Raw genomic sequence first — 23,878 nt, 5'->3', positions numbered from 1 at the left:
AGTGGCACGGGGCGCTGCTGGGGGACACGGGTGGCTCCGGGGACACGGGTGGCACGGGGACACGGGTGGCACGGGGACACGGGTGGCTCTGGGGACACGGGTGGCACTGGGAACACGGGTGGCACTGGGACACGGGTGGCACTGGGACACAGGTGGTGCTCTGGACACGGGTGGCACTGGGACACGGGTGGCACGGGGACACGGGTGGCACTGGGACACGGGTGGCACTGGGACACGGGTGGTGCTCTGGACACGGGTGGCTCCGGGGACACGGGTGGCACTGGGACACGGGTGGTGCTCTGGACACGGGTGGCACTGGGACACGGGTGTCACTGGGACACGGGTGGCTCCGGGGACACGGGTGTCACTGGGACACGGGTGGCACGGCGACACGGGTGGCTCCGGGCTGTCCCGGGAGCTGTCGCGGATTTCTCTCCGAGGGCCGCGGCCGAGCACCGGGATGTGGCTGTGACATTTCCGTCCGGGAATGTCACCCGTGTCACCCGCGGATGGCCACGATGCCCCTGTGCTGGCTGGTGACAGGGACAGGGATGGGGACAGGGACAGGGACAGGGACAGGGACAGGGACAGGGATGGGGACAAGGAATAGGGACAGGGACAGGGAATGGGGACAAGGAATAGGGACAGGGACAGGGAATGGGGACAGGGACAGGGACGAGGACGGGGACAGGGACAGGGAATAGGGACAGGGACGGGGACGGGGACGGTGACAGGGACACAAGGACAGGGACACAAGGACAGGGACAGGGACAGCCCCAAGGGGTGCCCAGCAGCGGGTGGGGGGGTCCCGGTGGGGTCAGGCAGGAGCCGCGGGGCGCCGCTGGTTAACACTAATTATCGATGGCTAATCGATATCGCTAATGAGCGGGGGGAGGCGACAATCCCCCAGAGCCCTCCGCAGCAGCTCCGCCCCTCCGTCGTGCCTCAGTTTCCCCCGCCCACCCGACCCGCGGAGCGCTGGCAGCGCCCGTGCCACGTCCCCGCGCTGCGCGTGGGGTGGGGACCGGGGGAGGTGACACGGCCGGGGCTGTCCCCGGGGGAGGTGACACGGCCGGGGCTGTCCCCTGGGGTCACCCGTGGGGTGGCCGCGGTGTCACACGCCGGACCCACTGGGGACCGGCGCTGGAAATGAGTTAATGGCTGCGGGGAGGGACTTGGGGACAAGCCGGTGGCACCGACTCGGTGGCACCGGGGTTGGTGGCACCGACTCGGTGGCACCGAGGTTGGTGGCCTCGGCCCAAAACCCGTCTGAGGGGACACGGGACCCCCAAACCCGGGTGAGGGGACACGAGATTTCTGAAGCCGGTCCCGGGCGGGCAGAACCGGTCCCGGGGCAGAAGAAGCGGGGCCGGTCTCGGGAGGCAGAGCCGGTCCCGGGGAGCAGCAGCGGGGCCGGTCCCGGGAGGCAGAGCCGGTCCCGGTGAGGCAGAGCCGGTCCCGGTGAGGCAGAGCCGGTCCCGGGGAGCAGCAGCGGGGCCGGTCCCGGGAGGCAGAGCCGGTCCCGGGGAGCAGCAGCGGGGCCGGTCCCGGGAGGCAGAGCCGGTACCGGTGAGGCAGAGCCGGTCCCGGTGAGGCAGAGCCGGTCCCGGGAGGCAGAGCCGGTCCCGGTGAGGCAGAGCCGGTCCCGGGAGGCAGAGCCGGTCCCGGTGAGGCAGAGCCGGTCCCGGGAGTCAGAGCCGGTCCCGGTGAGACAGAGCCGGTCCCGGGGAGCAGCAGCGGGGCCGGTCCCGGTGAGGCAGAGCCGGTCCCGGTGAGGCAGAGCCGGTCCCGGGAGGCAGAGCCGGTCCCGGGGTGCAGCAGCGGGGCCGGTCCCGGTGAGGCAGAGCCGGTCCCGGGAGGCAGAGCCGGTCCCGGTGAGGCAGAGCCGGTCCCGGGGAGCAGCAGCGGGGCCGGTCCCGGCAGGCAGAGCCGGTGCCGGTCCCCGGCCGCGGTGCATTCACGGTTCGCGGGTTGCGGGAGGCTGAGCGGAGCTGACGGCAGCCGGCGGCAGCGGCGGCCCGGGGGGAGCGGGACGGATCAGGCAGGGCTGACCGGAGCGCGACCCCCGCGCGGCACGGAGCCCGTGGCGGCGGCGGGCGGGGGGACCGGGGAGACCGGGGGGACCGGGGGACAGGGGGGACCGGGGGGACCGGGGGGACCGGGGGGACAGGGGGACAGGGGGGACCGGGGGGACCGGGGGGATCGGGGGGACCGGGGGGACAGGGGGGACCGGGGGGACCGGGGGGACCGGGGGGACAGGGGGACAGGGGGGACCGGGGGGACCGGGGGGATCGGGGGGACCGGGGGGACCGGGGGGACCGGGGGGACAGGGGGAACCGGGGGGACCGGGGGGACCGGGGGGACCGGGGGAACCGGGGGGACCGGGGGGACCGGGGGGACCGGGGGCGGCTCGGGCAGCCCGCGGCAGCACGGCCGGGACAGCGGGAACGGGAACGGGAGTGGGGGAATGGGGACAGGAGTGGGGACGGGGAATGGGGAAATGGGGAAATGGGAATGGCAAATGAGGGAATGGGGAATGGGGGAACGGGAACGGGAATGGGGACAGGGGAATGGTGGAATGGGAACGGGAACGGGAACGGGAACGGGAACGGGGGAATGGAGACAGGAGTGGGGACGGGGATGCGGATGGGGAAATGGGAATGGGAATGGGAATGGGGATGGGAACGGGAATGGTGGAATGGGAATGGGAATGGGAATGGGAATGGGAATGGGAATGGGAATGGGAATGGTGGAATGGGAATGGGAATGGGAATGGGAATGGGAATGGGAATGGGAACGGGAATGGGGGAATGGGGACAGGAGTGGGGACGGGGATGCGGATGGGGAAATGGGAATGGGAATGGGGATGGGGACAGGGGAATGGGGATGGGGATGGGGAATTGGGGGAATGAGAATCAGGAATGGGGGAATGGGAACAGGAATGGGAATGGGAATGAGGATGGGGAGTGGTGGAGTGGGAATGGGAACCGGGATGGGGGAATGGGAACGGGAATGGGGACGGAGATGGGGAATGGGAACAGGGATAGGGAATGGGGGAATGGGAATGGGAACGGGGATGGGGAAATGGGAATGAGGGAATGGGATGGGGGAATGGGAACAGTAATGGGATCAGGAATGGGGATGGGGGAATGGGAACAGGGATGGGGAATGGGGATGGAAGAGGAATGGGAATGGGAACGGGAATGAGAGTGAGAATGGGATGGGAATGGGGATGGGGATGAGATTGAGAGTGGAAATGGGGGAATGGGATCAAGAACTGGGATGGGGGAATGGGAATGGGAATGGGAATGGGAATGGGAATGGGAATGGAATGGGAATGGAATGGGAATGGAATGGGAATGGAATGGGAATGGGAATGGGGAATGGGAATGGGAATGGGAATGGGAATGGGAATGGGAATGGAATGGGAATGGAATGGGAACGGGAATGGGAATGGGGATGGGAATGGGAATGGGAATGGGGATGGGATTGGGAATGGGAATGGGAATCACACAGGGGAGGTGGGGGGCGCTGAGGGCCAATTCCCATCCGTGGGGACGTTCAGGAGTTTGGGGACAAAATCCCATTGGTGGGGCTGGGACACAAAACCCCATTGTGGGGATTGATGGGATTTGTGGGAAAAACCATCCAGAGGGAGATTTGGGATTTGGGGGGACCAAAACCCCATCCATGGCGATGTGTAGGATTTTTATTTTATTTTTCACGCCCGTTTTTATTTTTCACACCCATTTTTATTTTATTTTTCACGCCCATTTTTATTTTTATTTTTCACGCACATTTTTATTTTATTTTTGATGCTTATTTTTATTTTTATTTTTATTTTTATTTTTCACGCCCATTTTTATTTTATTTTTCATGCCCAGAACTTTGCGGGGTTTTGGTCACGGAGTGGAAATGGGAAAAGAGAAAAAAAATCCTATAAAAAAAAAGGGGAAAATAGCAAAAAATAGACCTAAAAATAGGTGTAAAATGACCCAAAAAATGACCCTAAAAATAAACCTAAAAATGACCCCAAAAATGACCCCACACGCAGCTCTGAGGGTCCCAAATGGGGGATGGAGCTGAGCAGGGATTTGGGATTTGGGGATTGGGATTTGGGGATTTGGGATTTGGGGAATTAGGGAGAGGGGGATTTGGGGTTTTGGGATTTGGGGATTTGAGATTTGGGGATTTGGGATTTTGGCGTTTTGGGGATTTGGGGTTTTGGGGATTTGGGTTTTGGGGATTTGGGGACATTGGGATTTGGGGTTTTGGGGATTTGGGATTTGGGATTTGGGGATTTGGGGATTTGGGGTTTTGGGGATTTGGGTTTTGGGGATTTGGGGATTTGGGGACATTGGGATTTGGGGTTTGGGGATTTGGGGTTTTGGGCACAGGGATTTTGGGACATGGGGATTTGGGAATTTGGGATTTGGGGACACGGGGATTTGGGGACTTTGGGATTTGGAGATTTGGGATTTGGGGACATGGGGATTTGGGAATTTGGGGGTGACAGGGAGGGGTGGAGGTGAGGAGCGCCATATTGAAGTGTTTGGGATATTTGGGGTTTTTTGGGGTTTGGGGTATTCGGAGTATTTGTTGTTTTGTCCCCCCATTTTGTCACCCCCCTTTGTCCCCTCTGTCTCACGGGGGGGTTCAGGGGGGGCTTCATTTGGGGGTTCCCCCAAAAATTCCCGGGGAGCTGCGGCCTGGGGGTGCTGGGCCCCGGAACCCCAAAAGGAGCCCCCAAAACCCCAAAAATGAACCCCCGGCACCCCAAAACGAGACCCCGAACCCAACCCCAGAACACCCCAAAACGAGTGCCCCAAAACCCCAAAACGAGCGCCCCAAAACCCCAAAATGAACCCTCCAGGACCCCAAAACGAGACCCCAAACTGAGCACCCCAACACCCCAAAAACGACCCCCCCAGCACCCCAAAATGACTTCAGGACCCCAAAAGGAGACCCCAAAATTGGCCCCCAGCACCCCAAAAAGAACCCCCCGACCCCAAAACCCCATAAATCTCTCCCGGTCCAGCCCGATGGCGTTTTTGGGGTCCCTCAATGGTTTTTGGGGTCCCTACACATTTTGGTGGGGGTCCCTCTGCGTTTTGGGGTCTCTGTAGGGTTTTGGGGGTCCCTGCCGTGTTTTGGGGTCCCCCCTCCCATTTTGGAATCCCCCTCCCCCTTTTGGGGCCCCTCCTCCAGTTTTGGGGTCCCCCCGCCAGTTTTGGGGTCCCCCCGGCCATTTTGGGGGTCCCTCTTCCATTTTAGGGTCCCCCCTCCTATTTTAGGGTCCCCCCGCCCATTTTGGGTCCCCCCCACCAATTTTGGGGCCCTCCCTCCCATTTTGGGGTCCCCTGCCCATTTTGGGGTCCCCTCTTCCATTTTGGGGTCCCCCTCCTCCTTTTGGGTTTCCCCCCATTTTGGGGTCCCCCCACCAATGTTGGGGTCCCCCCGCCCATATTAGCGCCTCCCCCGCCCTTTTGGGGTCCCCCCACCAATTTTGGGTTCCCCCTCCCATTTTGAGGTCCCCCCGCCCATTTTGGGTTCCCCCTCCCATTTTGGGGTCCCCCCTCCCATTTTAGGGTCCCCCCGCCCATTTTGGGGTTCCTCCTTCCCTTTTGGGGTCCCCCCTCCCATTTTGGGGTCCCCCCGCCCATTTTGGGGTCCCCCCTCCCATTTTAGGGTCCCCCCGCCCATTTTGGGGTTCCCTGCCCATTTTGGGGTCCCCCCTCCCATATTAGCGCCTCCCCCGCCATTTTGGGGTCCCCCCACCAATTTTGGGGTCCCCCCCTCCCATATTAGCGACTCCCCCGCCATTTTGGGGTCCCCCCACCAATTTTGGGGTCCCCCCGCCCATTTTGGGGTCCCCCCTTCCCTTTTGGGGTCCCCCCAACAATTTTGGGGTCCCCCCTCCTATATTAGCGCCTCCCCCGCCATTTTGGGGTCCCCCCACCAATTTTAGGGTCCCCCCTCCCATTTTAGGGTCCCCTGCCCATTTTGGGGTCCCCCCGCCCATTTTGGGGTCCCCCCTCCCATATTAGCGCCTCCCCCACCAATTTTGGGGTCCCCCCTCCCATTTTGGGGTCCCCCCCCGCCCTTGGGCCCCCATTTGGCCACTGGAGTCCCCCGGGCCGCCAGGGGGCGCTGTGCGTCCCCACACCCGTATCGCTGCTTCCGGTGCCGCCTCTCGCTGCTTCCGGTGCCGCCTCTCGCTGCTTCCGGTGCCGCCTCTCGCTGCTTCCGGTGCCGCCTCTCGCTGCTTCCGGTGCCGCCTCTCGCTGCTTCCGGTGCCGCGTCTCGCCGGTTCCGCGGGGCCCCGGGAGCGGCGCCGGGAGCGGCGGCGCCATGTGGTTCCTGTACGTGCTGAGCTGGCTGTCGCTGCTGCTGCAGGTGGCCTTCGTCACCTTGGCCATCGGTGAGCGCGCCCCGGGCGCCGCGGGAACGGGGAGCGGGGGGGACGCGGTGGCACCGAGGGCGCGGAGTGTCCCCGGGATTTGGGGGTCCCTGGTGTCCCCAAACCCTCAGAGTGTCCCCAGGATTTGGGGGTCCCTGGTGTCCCCAAACCCTCCCAGTGTCCCCAGGATTTGGGGGTTCCTGGGTGTCCCCAAACCCTTAAATTGTCCCCAAGATTTGGGGGTTCCTTGGTGTCCCCAAGCCCTTAAATTGTCCCAGGGATTTGGGGTCCCTGGTTGTCGGGGCTCCAAGTGTCCCCAAGTTTTGGGGTCCCTGGTGTCCCCAAGGGCTCCGAGTGTCCCCAAGATTTGGAGTCCCTCTGTGTCCCCAACTCTTCAGGATGTCCCCAAGTTTTGGGGTCTCTGGGTGTCCCCAAGTCTTCAGGATGTCCCCAAGTATGGGGGTCCCTGGGTGCCCCTGGGGGCTCCAAGTGTCCCCAAGATTTGGGGTCTCTTGGTGTCCCCAAGTCTTCAGGATGTCCCCAAGATTTGGCGTCTCTGGGTGTCCCCAAGCCCTTAAAATGTCCCCAACTTTGGGGGTCTCTTGGTGTCCCCAGGGGCTCCCAGTGTCCCCAAGATTTAGGGTTCCCTGGTGTTCCCAAACCCTTAGAACGTCACTGAGATTTGGGGTCCCTGGGTGTCCCCAAATCCTCAGAGTGTCCCCAAGATTTGGAGTTCCTTGGTGTCCCCAAGCTCATGGAGTGTCCCCAAGATTTGGCGTCTCTGGGTGTCCCCAACTCTTCAGGATGTCCCCAAGATTTGGGGATCCCTGGGTGTCCCCAAACCCTCCCAGTGTCCCCAAATTTGGGGGTCTCTGGGAGTCCCCAGGGGCTCTGAGTGTCCCCAAGTTTTGGGGTCCCTGGGTGCCCCTGGGGGCTCAAAGTGTCCCCAACTTTGGGGGTCCCTGGGTGTCCCCAAGCCCTTAAATTGTCCCCAAGATTTGAGGTCCCTGCGTGTCCCCAAACCTTCCCAGTGTCCCCAAGATTTGGGGTCCCTGCGTGTCCCTGAGCCACCATGGCTGGTGCCAGCAGTGTCCCCGTGGTGCCAGCAGTGTCCCCATGGTGCCCATGTTGTCCCCATGGTGCCAGTGGTGCCCATGTTGGTGCCAGCGGTGTCCCCATGGTGTCAGCGGTGTCCCCATTGTCCCCGCGGTGCCCGTGTGGGTGCCAGTGGTGTCTCCTGGGTGCCTGTGTTGGTGCCCACGTGGGTGCCAGTGTGGGTGCCCGCAGTGCCTGCGGTGCCCGTGTGGGTGCCCGTGTGGGTGCCTGTGATGTCCCCTGGGTGCCCGCGGTGCCCGTGTGGGTGCCCGCGGTGCCCGTGTGGGTGACCGTGTGGGTGCCCGTGTGGGTGCCCGCGGTGCCCGTGTGGGTGCCCGTGTGGGTGTCCCCTGGGTGCTCGTGTGGGTGCCCGCGGTGCCCGTGTGGGTGCCCGCGGTGCCCGCGGTGCCCGTGTGGGTGCCCGTGTGGGTGCCCGTGCGGGTGCCCGTGTGGGTGCCCATGTGGGTGCTCGTGTGGGTGCCCATGTGGGTGCTCGTGTGGGTGCCCGCATGGGTGCCCGTGTGGGTGCCCGCGGTGTCCCCTGGGTGCCCGCGGTGCCAGGTGTCCTGTCCCGCAGCGGCCGGGCTCTATTACCTGGCGGAGCTGATCGAGGAGTACACGGTGACCACCCGGAGAGTGATCAAAGCCCTCATCTGGGTGAGACCCCAAATCCCAAATCCCAAATCCCCCAAATCCCAAATCCCCCAAATCCCCAATCCCTCATCTGGGTGAGACCCCAAATCCCAAATCCCAAATCCCAAATCCCAAAGCCCTCATCTGGGTGAGACCCCACCCCAAATCCCAAAATCCCAAATCCCAAATCCCAAATCCCCCAAATCCCAAATCCCTCATCTGGGTGAGACCCCAAATCCCAAATCCCAAATCCCTCATCTGGGTGAGACCCCAAATCCCAAATCCCAAATCCCAAATCCCAAATCCCTCATCTGGGTGAGACCCCAAATCCCAAATCCCAAATCCCTCATCTGGGTGAGACCCCACCCCAAATCCCAAATCCCAAATCCCAAAATCCCAAAATCCCAAATCCCAAAATCCCAAAATCCCAAATCCCAAATCCCAAATCCCAAATCCCTCATCTGGGTGAGACCCCACCCCAAATCCCAAATCCCAAATCCCTCATCTGGGTGAGACCCCACCCCAAATCCCAAATCCCAAATCCTGAAATCCCAAATCCCAAATCCTGAAATCCTAAATCCTAAATCCCTCATCTGGGTGAGACCCCGATCCCAAATCCCAAATCCTGAAATCCCAAATCCCAAACCCCAAATCCCAAATGCCAGAAACCCCAAAGCACCAAAACTCCAAATCCCGAAATCTCAAATCCCGGAAACCCCAAATCCTGAAAACACAAAAACTGAAACCCCAAATCCCGAAATCCCAAATTCCAGAAACCCCAAATCCCCAAAACTCCAAATCCCTGAAACCCCAAACACAGAAACCCCAAATCCTCATTTTCCCCACTTTTACCCCATTTCTCCTCCTTTAATCTCCTTTCTCCCCATTTTCCCCCATTTATCCCCATATTTTTCCCCATTTCCCCCCTTTTATCCCAATTTTCTCTATTGTCCGCCATTTTCCCCCACTTTTCCCGCAAAATCCCCCAATAATCCCATTTTGCCCTGATTTCCCCCCAAATCCCCCCGATAATCCCATTTTCCCGATTTCCCCCCATTTTTTACCATTTTCCCCCCAATAATCCCATTTTCCCCCTGATTTCCCCCCAAATCCCCCCGATAATCCCATTTTGCCCCCAAATCCCCTCGATAATCCCATTTTCCCGATTCCCCCCATTTTTTACCATTTTCCCCCCAATAATCCCATTTTCCCCTGATTTACCCCCATTTTCTCCCCATTTTCCCCCCGCTAATCCCATTTTCTTCCATTTCCCCCCATTTTCCCCATTCCCCCCATTTCCCCCTGTTAACCCCATTTTTCCCATTTTCCCCATTTTCCCATTTTTCCCATTTTTCCCATTTCCCCCATTCCCCCATTCCCATTCCCATTCCCCATTCCCCCATTCCCATTCCCATTCCCCATTCCCATTCCCCATTCCCATTCCCATTCCCATTCCCCATTCCCCATTCCCCATTCCCCATTCCCCATTCCCATTCCCATTCCCCCATTCCCATTCCCATTCCCATTCCCCATTCCCCATTCCCCATTCCCCATTCCCATTCCCATTCCCCATTCCCCATTCCCCATTCCCCATTCCCCATTCCCATTCCCATTCCCATTCCCATTCCCCCATTCCCATTCCCATTCCCCATTCCCCATTCCCCATTCCCATTCCCCATTCCCATTCCCATTCCCATTCCCCATTCCCATTCCCATTCCCATTCCCCATTCCCCAATCCCATTCCCATTCCCATTCCCCATTCCCCATTCCCATTCCCCCATTCCCATTCCCATTCCCCATTCCCCATTCCCCATTCCCATTCCCCATTCCCATTCCCCCATTCCCCATTCCCATTCCCCATTCCCCATTCCCCCATTCCCCATTCCCATTCCCCATTCCCCATTCCCCCATTCCCCATTCCCATTCCCCATTCCCCATTCCCCATTCCCCATTCCCCCATTCCCATTCCCATTCCCATTCCCCCATTCCCATTCCCATTCCCCATTCCCATTCCCAATCCCATTCCCCATTCCCCATTCCCATTCCCATTCCCATTCCCCATTCCCCATTCCCCATTCCCAATCCCCATTCCCATTCCCATTCCCCATTCCCATTCCCCATTCCCCATTCCCATTCCCCATTCCCCCATTCCCATTCCCATTCCCCATTCCCATTCCCATTCCCATTCCCCCATTCCCATTCCCATTCCCCATTCCCATTTTCCCATTCCCATTCCCATTCCCATTCCCATTCCCATTCCCATTCCCCATTCCCATTCCCATTCCATTCCCATTCCCCATTCCCATTTCCCATTCCCATTCCCATTCCCATTCCCATTCCCATTCCCATTCCCATTCCCATTCCCCATTCCCATTCCCATTCCCCATTCCCCATTCCCCATTCCCCATCCCCATTCCCCATTCCCCATTCCCATTCCCATTCCCCATTCCCCATTCCCATTCCCATTCCCATTCCCCATTCCCATTCCCCATTCCCATTCCCCATTCCCATTCCCATTCCCATTCCCCATTCCCCATTCCCCCATTCCCATTCCCCATTCCCCATTCCCCATTCCCATTCCCCATTCCCATTCCCATTCCCATTCCCATCCCCAATCCCATTCCCCATTCCCATTCCCATTCCCCATTCCCCATTCCCCATTCCCCATTCCCATTCCCATTCCCATTCCCCATTCCCCATTCCCCATTCCCCATTCCCATTCCCCATTCCCCATTCCCATTCCCATTCCCCATTCCCCATTCCCATTCCCCATTCCCATTCCCATTCCCATTCCCCATTCCCATTCCCCATTCCCATTCCCCATTCCCATTCCCATTCCCATTCCCCATTCCCCATTCCCCCATTCCCATTCCCCATTCCCCATTCCCCCATTCCCATTCCCCATTCCCATTCCCATTCCCATTCCCATCCCCAATCCCATTCCCCATTCCCATTCCCATTCCCCATTCCCCATTCCCCATTCCCCATTCCCATTCCCATTCCCATTCCCCATTCCCCATTCCCCATTCCCCATTCCCATTCCCCATTCCCCATTCCCATTCCCATTCCCATTCCCATTCCCATTCCCCATTCCCATTCCCCATTCCCCATTCCCCATTCCCATTCCCATTCCCATTCCCATTCCCATTCCCATTCCCATTCCCAATCCCATCCCATTCCCGTTGTTCCCGTTGTTCCCAGTTCTCCTCGGTGGTGCACGTGGGGCTGCTGCTGTTCGAGCGTTTCCCGGCTCTGCTCGTGGCCTCGGGGCTCCTCACCAACCTGGTGTACGCGGGGCTGCTGCCCGCCTTCCCCGGCGTGCCCGCCTCGCCCGCCGCCCTGCTCGCCTGCCGTGAGCACGGGAAAAGGGGAAAAAATGGGGAAAAAATTGGGAAAAAATTGGGGAAAAAATTGGGGGAAAATTGGGGAAAAATTGGGGAAAAATTGGGATTTTTTTGGGATTTATTTCGATTTTTGGTGATTTTTTTCTGGATTTTTTTAGGGATTTTAAATGGATTTTTGGAGGGTTTTTTTGGAGGATTTTTCTGTGAAAATTTGGAGGAAATATTGGGGAATTTTGGGGATTTTTTGGGGATTCTCAGGAGCCTGGTGTACGCGGGGCTGCTGCCCGCCTCGCCCGCCGCCCTGCTCGCCTGCCGTGAGCATGGGAAAGGGGGAAAAAATGGGGGAAAAATGGGGAAAAATGTGGGAAAATTGGGGGAATATTGGGGGAAAATTGGGAGAAAATTGGGGGAAAAGTGGGGAAATATTGGGGGAAAAGTGGGGAAATATTGGGGGAAAAGTGGGGAAAAATTGGGGGAAAATTGGGGGAAAATTGGGGAAAATTGGGGAAAGATTGGGGGAAAAGTGGGGAAAATTGGGGGAAATATTGGGGAAATATTGGGGGAAATTTGGGGAAATATTGGGGGAAAATTGGGGAAATATTGGGGGAAAATTGGGGAAAAATTGGGGAAATATTGGGGGAAATTTGGGGGAAAATTGGGGAAATATTGGGGGAAAATTGGGGAAATATTGGGGGAAATTTGGGGGAAAATTGGGGGAATATTGGGGAAAAATTGGGGAAAAATTGGGGGAAAAGTGGGGAAAATTGGGGGAAAATTGGGGGAAATATTGGGGGAATATTGGGGGGAATTTGGGGAAAAATTGGGGAAAAATTAGAGGAAAAGTGGGGAAAATTGGGGGAAAATTGGGGAAATATTGGGGAAAATTGGAGGGAAATTGGGGGAAAAGTGGGGGAATATTGGGGGAAAAATTGGGGAAAAATTGGGGAAAAATTGGGGAAAAAATTGGGATTTTTTTGGGATTTATTTCGATTTTTGGTGATTTTTTTCTGGATTTTTTTCGGGATTTAAAAGTGATTTTTGGAGGGTTTTTTGGAGGATTTTTCTGTGAAAATTTGGAGGAAATATTGGGGAATTTTTTGGGATTTTTTTGGGGATTCTCAGGAGCCTGGTGTACGCGGGGCTGCTGCCCGCCTCGCCCGCCGCACTGCTCGCCTGCCGTGAGCACGGGAAAGGGGGAAAATGGGGAAAAATGGGGAAAAAATGGGGGAAAAATGTGGGAAAATTGGGGAAATATTGGGGGAAAATTGGGGGAAAATTGGGGGAAAATTGGGGAAAAATTGGGGAGAAAATTGGGGAGAAAATTGGGGAAAATTGGGGGAAAATTGGGGAAAAGTGGGGGGAAATTGGGGGAAAAGTGGGGGAAAATTGGGGAAAAATTGGGGGAAAATTGGGGGAAAATTGGGGAAATATTGGGGAAAATTGGAGGGAAATTGGGGGAAAAGTGGGGGAATATTGGGGGAAAAATTGGGGGAAAATTGCTGATTTTTTGGGATTTTTTTTGGGATTTATTCCGATTTTTGGTGATTTTTTTCTGGATTTTTTTAGGGATTTTAAATGGATTTTTGGAGGGTTTTTTTGGAGGATTTTTCTGTGAAAATTTGGAGGAAATATTGGGGGAATTTTTGGGATTTTTTTGGGGATTCTCAGGAGCCTGGTGTACGCGGGGCTGCTGCCCGCCTCGCCCGCCGCCCTGCTCGCCTGCCGTGAGCACGGGAAAATGGGGAAAAAATGGGAAAAATGGGGGAAAAAATTGGGGAAAAATTGGGGGAAAATTGGGGGAAAATTGGGAAAAAATTGGGGAAAAATTGGGGAAAAATTGGGGAAAAATTGGGAGAATATTGGGGAAAAATTGGGGGAAAAGTGGGGGAATATTGGGGGAATATTGGGGGAAAATTGGGGGAAAATTGGGGTAAAAGTGGGGAAATATTGGGGGAAAATTGGGGAAATATTGGGGTAAAAGTGGGGAAATATTGGGGGAAAATTGGGGGAAAATTGGGGAAATATTGGGGGAAAATTGGGGAAATATTGGGGGAAAATTGGGGAAAAATTGGGGGAATATTGGGGGGAAAGTGGGGGAATATTGGGGGGAAAGTGGGGGAAAAGTGGGGAAAAATGTGGGAAAAATTGGGGGGAATTTGGGGAAAAATTGGGGGAAAATTGGGGGAAAATCAGGGGAAAAATTGGGGATTATTTGGGATTTTTTTCAGGATTTTTTTTTTATTTATTTTGATTTTTTAAATTTTTTCTCTGGATTTTTTAGGGATTTTCAATAGATTTTTGGAGGATTTTTTCAGGATTTTTTGAGGATTTTTTGAGAAAAGTTTGAGGATTTATTGGGGAATTTTTGGGATTTTTTTGGGGATTTTTTGGGGGGATTTTTGGGAGGGCTCCAAAATTTGGGATTTTCCTTCTGGAACGTTCTAATCCCGATTTTTTTCCCATTTTTCCGCAGTTCTGGTCGTGCTCAATCACTACCTGGCCTTCCAATATTTCTCCGAGGAATTTTACCTTTTTTCCGAGGTGAGATCCCAAAAATTCCGGAATTTTCCCCGTGGGAAAAATCCCAAATTTTGGGTCGGGAACTGGGAATTTCCTTAAAACAAAAATAAAATTTTAAATTTTTTAATTTTTTAAAATTAAATTTTTATTTTTCCCCATTTTTTTCGGAGCCTTTCTTGAGGTTCTGAAATTCCCGGGCAGCTTCAAAATTTGGGATTTTCCCCCCAAAAAATTCCAGGAATGTGGAATTTAATCCCAATTTCTCCCTAAAATGCCAAAAATTTCAGGAATTCTCGGAAATTTTAGGAAAAACCACGAAATAAAAAATTGAAATTCCAAATTTTTTAACCAATTTTAACCCAAATTTTTTCCTATTGGGAATTCCCATTTCTGAGTCCATAAAAAACTCGGGAAAATCCAATTTTTCCCAAAATTTTTTTGTTTTTTTCCATGAATTTAATTATTTTTAACTTGTGGATTTAATGGAATTAATTAAAATTTTCCTTCAATTAATCCTTCATTAAAATTTTAATTAAAATTTGGGAATTCAAATCCAGGAAGAGCAAAAAAATTGGGAATTTTTGGATCTCACAAAAAAGGGGTGAGGTGGAATTTTCCCTCAGGAATTCTGGGAATTTTGGGAATTTCTGTTGGAATTTTGGGATTTTTGGGAATTCTGGCTGGAAAATTTTGGGAATTCTAAGCTGGAATTTTGGGATTTCTGAGTGGGAACTCTGGTTGGAATTTTGGGATTTTTCGGTTGGAATTTGGGGTTTTTTCGGTTGGAATTTGGGGTTTTTTGGGTTGGAATTTTGGGAATTCTCAGATGGAATTTTGGGATTTTTTGGTTGGAATTTGGGGTGTTTGGGTTGGAATTTTGGGGAATTCTTAGATGGAATTTTGGGAATTCTCGGATGGAATTTTGGGGTGTTTGGGTTGGAATTTTGAGGGGTTTGCGTCGGAATGTCGGGATTTCTGAGCCGGAATTTTGGGAATTCTGGGCTGGAATTTTGGGCATTCCAGCTGGAATTTTGGGGTGTTTGGGCTGGAATTTTGGGGTTTTTGGGTCGGAATGTCGGGATTTCGGAGCCGGGATTTCGGGGCTTTTTGGGCTGGAATTTTGAGGGTTTTCGTTTGGAATTTTGGGCATTCCAGCTGGAATTTTGGGAATTCTGGGCTGGAATTTTGAGGGTTTTGGGCTGGAATTTTGGGCATTCCAGCTGGAATTTGGGGGTTTTTGGGTGGATTGTTGGGATTTCGGCGCCAGGATTTCGGGAATTCTGGGCTGGAATTTTGGGGTGTTTGGGCTGGAATTTTGGGCATTCCAGCTGGAATTCGGGGGTGTTTGGGTCGGATTGTGGGGATTTCGGCGCCGGGATTTTGGGAATTCTGGGCTGGAATTTTGGGGTGTTTGGGCTGGAATTCGGGGGTGTTTGGGTCGGAATGTCGGGATTTCGGCGCCGGGATTTCGGGAATTGCCGTTGGAATGTTGGGAATTCCGCAGGTCCTGGCCTACTTCACCTTCTGCCTCTGGCTGATCCCCTTCGCCTTCTTCGTGTCGCTGTCGGCCGGGGAGAACGTCCTGCCCTGCACCGTGCAGCCCGCAGGTGGGAATGGGAATGGGATGGGAATGGGAATGGGAATGGGAATGGGGATGGAATGGGAATGGGAATGGAATGGGAATGGGATGGGAATGGGAATGGGATGGGAATGGAATGGGATGGGAATGGGAATGGGAATGGGAATGGGAATGGGAATGGAATGGGATGGGAATGGGAATGGGAATGGGAATGGGAATGGGAATGGGATTGGGATGGGAATGGGAATGGGAATGGGAATGGAATGGGAATGGGAATGGGAATGGGAATGGGAATGGGAATGGGATTGGGATGGGAATGGGAATGGGAATGGGAATGGGAATGGGAATGGGGAATGGGAATGGGATTGGGATGGGAATGGGAATGGGAATGGGAATGGGAATGGGAATGGGGAATGGGATTGGGATGGGAATGGAATGGGAATGGGAATGGGAATGGGATGGGAATGGGAATTGGGAATCGGGAATTGGGAATCGGGAATTGGGAATTGGGATCGGGATCGGGAATTGGGAACGGAATCGGGATCAGGATTGGGATCGGGATCAGGATCAGGATCGGGATTGGGAATGGGCGGGAAAGGGTTTCAAACTCCTCCGGTTCAAATCCCGCTCCGAACGTCCCAGAAATTTGGGATCCCAAAGGCTCAAAGAATCCCAAAAATTTGGGATTCCTGGGGCTTCCTAAACTCTCGGAATGCCCCAGAAATTTGGGATTTTTGGGGGTCATTGAGCCCCTGGAGAATCCCAAGGGTTGAATGTCCTGAACTCCACGGTGCAGCCTGGAGGTGGGAACGGGGTCGGGATTGGGAATTGGGATTGGGAATTGGGATTGGGAATTGGGATTGGGAATTGGGATTGGGAATTGGGTCAGGAATGGGATTGGGCAGAAAGGATTTTGAGCTTGTCCGGTTCAAATCCCGCTCCAAACGTCCCAGAAATTTGGGATTTTTGGGATCCTCAAGGGCTCCGAATATCCCAGAAATTGGCGATCCCAAAGGCTCAAAGAATCCCAAAAATTTGGGATTCCTGGAGCTTCATAAAGGCTCAGAATGCTCCAGAAATTTGGGATTTTGGGGCCATCGAGGGTGACAATGTCGCGGAAATTTGGGATTTTTGGGGTCCCCAAAGGCCCAGAGAATCCCCGGGATTGGGAGCCACAAAGGCCCAGAAATTCGGGATTTTTGGGATCCTCAAGGGCTCCGAATATCCCAGGCATCAGAGATCCCAAAAGCTCCAAGATTCCCAAAAAATTTGGGATTTTTGGGCTCCGAATATCCCAGAAATTGGTGGTCCCAAAGGCTCAAAGAATCCCTAAAATTTGGGATTCCTGGAGCTTCATAAAGGCTCAAAACGTCCCAAAAATTTGGGATTTTTGGGCTCCGAATATCCCAGAAATTTGAGATCCCAAAAGGTCAAAGAATCCCAAAAAATTTGGGATTTTTGGGATCCCCAAAGGCTCAGAGAATCCCCGGGATTTGGAGCCCCAAAGGCCCAGAAATTCGGGATTTTTGGGCTCCGAATATCCCAGGAATCAAAAATTCAAAAAATCTCCAAAAATCCCCAAAAATTTGGGATTTTTGGCCTCCAAAACCTCTGAGAATTCCATGGATTTTTGCATCCCCCGACACCCCGATCCCGCGTTCCTAACTTTAGGAATTCCACCCCCAAAAATCCCCCCGAATTCCCGCCGGGAATTCCGACGCCGTTCCCGTTTTTCCGCAGACGACGTCGTCTCCAATTATTTCACCAAAGGGAAGCGAGGGAAGCGCTCCGGGATTCTCCTGATTTTCTCCTTTCTCAAGGAAGCCATCCTGCCCAGCAGGCAGAAAATTTACTGAAATTCCCCAATTTTGGGCAATTTTGGGGAATATCCAGGAGATCCCCGGCCGGAAGATCCCAAATTTTTGCCTCTTTCAGCCGGGAATTCTTTGGGAATTCAGAGACTTGGACACTCCTGGAGGTGCCGACCACGTTTGGGGGTTTGTTCCTGCTGATTCCCTTGGGAATGTTTCCTGGGGAAAATGTTGGGAATTTTGGGAATTTCCCGGTTTTTTTGGAGCTGCTCCTGGATTGCACAGAGCCCGGGAATTCCAAAAAAAATGGGAAAAATCGGGAGAAATCCGGAAGATTCCACGTTGTTCCTTCGTCCCGGTTTTTCCAGAGGGAATGATTCCCAAAAAAAACAACAACAACAAAAAAAATCAGGATTTGGGTGGTTGAAATCCTGGAAATTCCCGTTTTTCCTTCCAGCAAAACCTTGGGAAGGAGTGGATGGGAAGGGATTTTCCATGGGAATTTCGTTTTTCCAGGGAATTCCCAGAATTCCAGATTTTTCTGATCCTGCAGACGAGGGGGGGGGAATGTTGAGAATTCCCAAATTTTTTCCTTCCTCCTTTTCCAAAGGGTGAAAATCCTCCGAGGGAGCTGCAGATTTTTTCTTTCCCATGAGAAAATTCCTGTTGTTTTTTTTTTTTTCCCGGATTTTCCCATTCCCACCCCAGCCAGCCTCGGGAATTCCTGATCCAGAGGATTTTTTTCAGGAATTCCCCCAAAAAAATTCCTTTGGAAAAGCTGGAATTTTGCTCCAAGACCTCTTGGATTGGAGTTTTCTCACCGTATTTTTAAATTTTTTTTTTTTTTTCCCCTCTGGATTTCCTGGAAAATTCCAGGATGGGAATGAGGAAAATCAGGAATTCCTGATTCCTTTGAATCCCGATTTTCCTGGGAATTTTTCCAGCCGTTTTTCCCTATTTTTCTAGCCTGGGTTTCCAGGAGCTGAATCGGATTTTAGGGAAATCGTGGAATTCCATCAATATTTAACCAGGAGAAGGAAATTTGGGATGAAACCCCCGGAAATTTGGGAATAAAACATTCCCAGAAACGCCGGGAATGGCAGGAATTGATGAATAAAGTGGAAAAATCCTGGATTTTCCTTGGGAATTTTGAGGGTTTTTCTTGGGATTTGGATTTTTTGGGGATCCCTGGAAGTGTCCAAGGCCGGGCTGGAGCTGGGATTGGGGAATTTGGGTGGAATTTTGCCGTGGGAATTCCAGGATTTTGGGGGGAATTTGTGGATTCCCATCCCGTGGGATCGTGGATTTTCCTGGATCTGGAAAGGGCAGGACAAGGAAATCCCTGGAATTTCCTTGGAAGCAGCAGGGAGAGGCCAAAAAAAAGCTGGAATTTGGAAAAATACGGGAAAAAACTCCCAAGATTTGAAGAAATCCCGGAAAAAACTCCGGGAAAGTTCCAGGATTTGAAGAAATCCCAGAAAAAACTGCAGGAAAATTCCAAGAATTGGAGAAATTCGGGGAAAAAATCCAAGATTTAGGAAAAATCTGGGAAGAAACTCCAGGAATTGGAGAAATCTGGGAAAGAACTCCAGGATTTGAAGAAATTCCGGAAAAATCTCCAGGAAAGTTCCAGGATTTAGGAAAAATCTGGGAAAAAACTTCAGGATTTGGAGAAATGTGGGAAAAACCTCCAGGAAAGTTTCAAGAATTGGAGAAATTTGGGAAGAAACTCCAGGATTTGGGAAAAATCTTGGAAAAAAAAACTCCAAGAAAGTTCCAGAATTTGGAGAATTTGGGGAAAAAACCTTGAATTTCCAGGAATCGGGAAAAAGCTCCGGGAAAGTTCCAGGAATTGGGAGAAATCCAGGAAAAAACTCCAGGATTTGGGAAAAATCTGGGAAAAACTCCTAGAAAGTTCCAGGAATTTGAGATTTCTGGGGAAAAAACCTCCAATTTTCCAGAAATTGGAAAAATCTGGGAAAATTTTGGGAAAGAAGGGTGGGAAAATTTGGGGAATTGAGTGTGGGAAATCTTGGGAAAGGAGGGTGGGAAATTCTGGGAATTGAGGGTGGGAAATTCTGGGAAAATCTTGGGAAAGAAGGGTGGCAAAATTTTGGGAATTGAAGGTGGGAAAATCTTGGGGAAAAGGGGTGGAAAATCCTGGAAATAAGGGCGGAAATCCCGGGAAAGGAGGTCGGAAAATCTTGGGAAATGAGGACGGGAATTCCTGGAAAAATCCTGGGAAAAAGGGGAGGAGAATCCTGGGAAAGGAGGCAGAAAATTCCCGGGAAATCCCAGGGAAGGAGTCAGGAAAATCCTGGGAATCTGAGGGTGGAAAATGTCCCTTTCCGTGTCCTTTTCCGTGTCCTTCTCCGTGTCCTGTGGAGTCGGCGCCCGTGGAGTTCCCCATGGAATTTCCCATGGAATTCCCCATGGAATTGGTGGCCTTGGAATGGTTCTCCATGGAATTGGTGCCCGTGGAGTTCCCCATGGAATCCCCCATGGAATCCGCCATGGAATCTCCCATGGAATCTGCCATGGAGTTCCCCATGGAGTTCCTCATGGGGTTCCTCATGGAGTTCCTCATGGAGTTCCCCATGGAGTTCCCCATGGAATCCCCCATGGAGTTCCCCATGGAATTTCCCATGGAGTTCCTCCTGGAATCCCCCATGGAATCTCCCATGGAATCCCCCATGGAATCCCCCATGGAATCCCCCATGGAGCTCCCCATGGAATCCCCCATGGAATCCCCCATGGAGCTCCCCATGGAATCCCCCATGGAATCCCCCATGGAATCTCCCATGGAATCCCCCATGGAATCCCCCATGGAATCTCCCATGGAATCCCCCATGGAGTTCCCCATGGAGTTCCCCATGGAATCCCCCATGGAATCCCCCATGGAATCCCCCATGGAATCCCCCATGGAATCCCCCATGGAATCTCCCATGGAATCTCCCATGGAATCTCCCATGGAATCCCCCATGGAATCTCCCATGGAATCCCCCATGGAATCCCCCATGGAGTTCCTCATGGAATCCCCCATGGAATCTCCCATGGAATTCCCCACGGAAGCGTCCAGGGCCCGGCGCCGCCGCTCCAGGACCAATCCCAGCTCCGGGGCCGATCCCGGCTGCTGCTCCCGGCGCCTCCGGCTCGGCCTCCGCAGGGCACCTGGGGACACCGGGGACACCAAAGGGACACCAGGGACACCAGGGGGACACCAGGGGGACACCGGGGGGACACTGAGGGGACACCAAAGGGACACCATGGGACAGTGTGGGGACACCATGGGGACACCAGGGGGACACTGAGGGGGACAGCAAGGGGACATCAAGGGGACACCACGACAACAGTGTGGGGACACCATGGGGAAATCATGAGGACACCAAAGGGACAGCAAGGGGGACACCATGGGGACACTAAGGGGACACTGAGGGGAGAGTGTGGGGACATCATAGGGACACCGTGGGGACAGTGTGGGGAGGGGACACCAGGATGGGACATGGGGGTGGGACACTGGGGTGGGACACTGGGATGGGACACGGTGATGGGACACTGGGATGGGACATGGGGGTGGGACACTGGGATGGGACAATGGGATGGGATATGGGATGGGACACGGTGATGGGACATTGGGATGGGATACGGGAGGGGACACGGTGATGGGACACCGGGGTGGGACACCGGGAGGGGACAGGGCTCACCTTGCTCCAGCCGGGCCAGCCGAGTCTCGGTGTCATCTGCCACTGGATCCAGGGCCAGGTGCTGCGGTGGGAAAAACGGGAATGCGGCGTTGGCTTGGCATGGAATTCCACTGGCACGGAGTTCCATCGCCGTGGAGTTCCATCGGCGTGGCCGTGGCAAATGTCACTGTGTTGGCACGGCACGGCATTGCCATGGCATGGAACGGCCCTTGGGATGGAATTCCATTGGGATTGAATTCCACTGGGAATGGCATGGCCTCGGGATGGAATTCCATTGGGAATGGCATGGCCTCGGGATGGAATTCCATTGGGATGGAACGGCCCTTGGGATGGAATTCCATTGGGATGGAATTCCATTGGGAATGGCATGGCCTCGGGATGGAATTCCATTGGGATGGAACGGCCCTTGGGATGGAATTCCATTGGGATGGAATTCCATTGGGAATGGCATGGCCTCGGGATGGACTTCCATTGGGAATGGCATGGCCTCGGGATGGAATTCCATTGGGATGGAATGGCCCTTGGGATGGAATTCCATTGGGATGGAATTCCATTGGGATGGAATTCCAGTGGGATGGAATTCCAGTGGGATGAGGTGACCCTCAGGATGGAATTCCATTGGGAGGGAATTCCATTGGGATGGGGTTCCATTGGGATGGAATTCCATTGGGATGGAGTTCCATTGGGATGGGGTGGCCTTCGGGATGGAATTCCATTGGGATGGGGTGGCCCTCGGGATGGAATTCCATTGGGATGGAATTCCATTGGGATGGGGTGGCCCTCGGGATGGAGTTCCATTGGGATGGAGTTCCATTGGGATGGAATTCCACTGGGATGGAATTCCATTGGGATGGGGTGACCCAGTGGGGTATTCCGCTGGCATTCCACTGGAATTCCATTGGTGAGCCCCGATCCCCCCGGACACCCCCAGCACCGGGGACGCTGTGCCCGCGTCACCCCCGGAATCCGGGCACGGGGCACCCCCCCTTCACCCACCCCGATTCCTGATTTACGGGATCCGGAACGGGAAATCCGATGGAAAGGGAGCCTGGAAGTGATTCCTGTGCAGGGCCTGCCTCCTCCTCCTCCTCCTCCTCCTCCTCGGCTCCAGGATGGCCGCGGGGACACCGGGGTGACCGTGGGGGACAGGATGGTCCCGGCCACCCCCGAGGGGGACACAGCCCCGGTGTCCCCGCGGTGGCATTGGGGACATCCCTCGTATCGCCCTGACCCGTTCCCGCCATCCCCGATCCGGCCGGGAACGCGCTCGGGAATCTGAACCGGGGCTGGACCCTCTCCCCGAGCCAATCCCCCCCCCAGACCCCCCAATTCGCTCCCCCCAAACCCCGCTGGTGACCCCCCGAAAATCCCCCACGGGTTCCCCCCGACCCTTGAGGTGTCCCCCGACGCCGTCCCCAAGCCAGGCCATGCTCAGGACCCCCCAAACCCCCCCCGAGATTTTGGGGGGCCTCCCTCTCCCCGCAGGGAAGGGAAACCACCCTCCCCTCCCTCTCCCCTCCCTCCTCCCGAGGGAGCCCGATCCCAACGCGGCGGGATGTCGGGATTCTCCCCCAAAACACAGGATGACGGGATTTTGGGGAGCTGGAACGCGGGCTGGGCTCAGGAGCTGCTGCTCCAGGGGTTCCCCAGGGTGGGAATTCCACGGGCGTGGAAGGAGACGTCGGAGGGCGGCAGGGGTTGGGTGACGGCGGGTGTTTATTCAATACAAACAAAGGGGTTTTTCCCGATTTTAGGGAAGGGGGATCCAGTTTTGGGGAGGGGGATCTGATTGTAGAAAGGGGATTTGATTGTAGGAAATGGGGATCTGATTGTTGGAAAGGGGGATTTGATTGTTGGAAAGGGGATCCGATTGTAGGAAAGGGGATTTGATTGTAGGAAATGGGGATCTGATTGTAGGAAAGGGGATTTGATTGTCAGAAAAGGGGATCCGATTGTAGGAAAGGGGATCCGATTGTAGGAAAGGGGGATTTGATTGTAGGAAAGGGGGATTTGATTGTAGAAAGGGGATTTGATTGTTGGAAAAGGGGATTTGATTGTAGGAAAGGGGGATTTGATTGTAGGAAAGGGGGATCCGATTGTAGGAAAGGGGGATTTGATTGTAGAAAGGGGATTTGATTGTTGGAAAATGGGATCCGATTGTAGGAAAGGGGATTTGATTGTAGAAAGGGGATTTGATTGTAGAAAGGGGATTTGATTGTAGGAAAGGGGGATCCGATTGTAGGAAAGGGGGATTTGATTGTAGGAAAGGGGATTTGATTGTAGGAAAGGGGGATCCGATTGTAGGAAAGGGGGATTTGATTGTAGGAAAGGGGATTTGATTGTAGGAAAGGGGGATCCGATTGTAGGAAAGGGGGATTTGATTGTAGGAAAGGGGATTTGATTGTAGGAAAGGGGGATCCGATTGTAGGAAAGGGGGATTTGATTGTAGGAAAGGGGATTTGATTGTAGGAAGGGGATTTGATTGTAGGAAAGGGGATCCGATTGTAGGAAAGGGGGATTTGATTGTAGAAAGGGGATTTGATTGTAGGAAAGGGGATTTGATTGTAGGAAAGGGGGATTTGATTGTAGGAAAGGGGGATTTGATTGTAGGAAAGGGGATCTGATTGTAGGAAAGGGGGATTTGATTGTAGGAAAGGGGGATCCGATTGTAGGAAAGGGGATCTGATTGTAGGAAAGGGGATTTGATTGTAGGAAATGGGGATTTGATTGTAGGAAAGGGGGTCTGATTGTAGGAAAGGGGGATCCGATTGTCAGAAAGGGGGATTTGATT

The 23,878-nt window shown here is 54.0% G+C and overlaps 2 protein-coding genes across 2 annotated transcripts in view; one reads left to right on the top strand and one right to left on the bottom strand.

The window, feature by feature from the left end:
- The first annotated feature begins 6,264 nt into the window (after positions 1 to 6,264).
- TEX261 (testis expressed 261) lies at positions 6,265 to 18,530 on the top strand. The gene is made up of 6 exons (XM_077782672.2): positions 6,265 to 6,421; positions 8,073 to 8,152; positions 11,331 to 11,481; positions 13,947 to 14,014; positions 15,498 to 15,600; positions 17,313 to 18,530. Exons 1-6 carry the CDS (start codon positions 6,352 to 6,354, stop codon positions 17,426 to 17,428), a joined length of 588 nt encoding a protein of 195 aa, XP_077638798.1. The 5' UTR covers positions 6,265 to 6,351; the 3' UTR covers positions 17,429 to 18,530.
- Positions 18,531 to 23,600: 5,070 nt separating this feature from the next.
- ATP6V1B1 (ATPase H+ transporting V1 subunit B1) overlaps positions 23,601 to 23,878 on the bottom strand; it is a 30,327-nt gene continuing 30,049 nt past the window's right edge. Inside the window, exon 15 of the transcript XR_014954583.1 lies at positions 23,601 to 23,625. The gene's annotated coding sequence lies outside the window, so the exon portion shown is untranslated. The remainder of the gene's footprint in view (positions 23,626 to 23,878) is intronic.

This window comes from Lonchura striata, chromosome 4 (genome assembly GCF_050655825.1).
Source record: "Lonchura striata isolate lonStrDom1 chromosome 4, ASM5065582v1, whole genome shotgun sequence".
Taxonomy (NCBI): domain Eukaryota; kingdom Metazoa; phylum Chordata; class Aves; order Passeriformes; family Estrildidae; genus Lonchura; species Lonchura striata.
The sequence above is the reverse complement of the archived record's forward strand: the minus strand, read 5'-3'. Positions and strand labels throughout refer to the sequence as shown.

What these genes read in the sequence shown, in the direction of transcription:
- TEX261 (XM_077782672.2), top strand. Translation starts at nt 6,352, where the DNA reads ATGTGGTTCCTGTACGTGCTGAGCTGGCTGTCGCTGCTGCTGCAGGTG. An exon ending in CGCCGCCCTGCTCGCCTGCC is followed by an intron (nt 11,482 to 13,946) that starts GTGAGCACGGGA and finishes ATTTTTCCGCAG; the next exon opens with TTCTGGTCGTGCTCAATCAC. An exon ending in CTGCACCGTGCAGCCCGCAG is followed by an intron (nt 15,601 to 17,312) that starts GTGGGAATGGGA and finishes GTTTTTCCGCAG; the next exon opens with ACGACGTCGTCTCCAATTAT.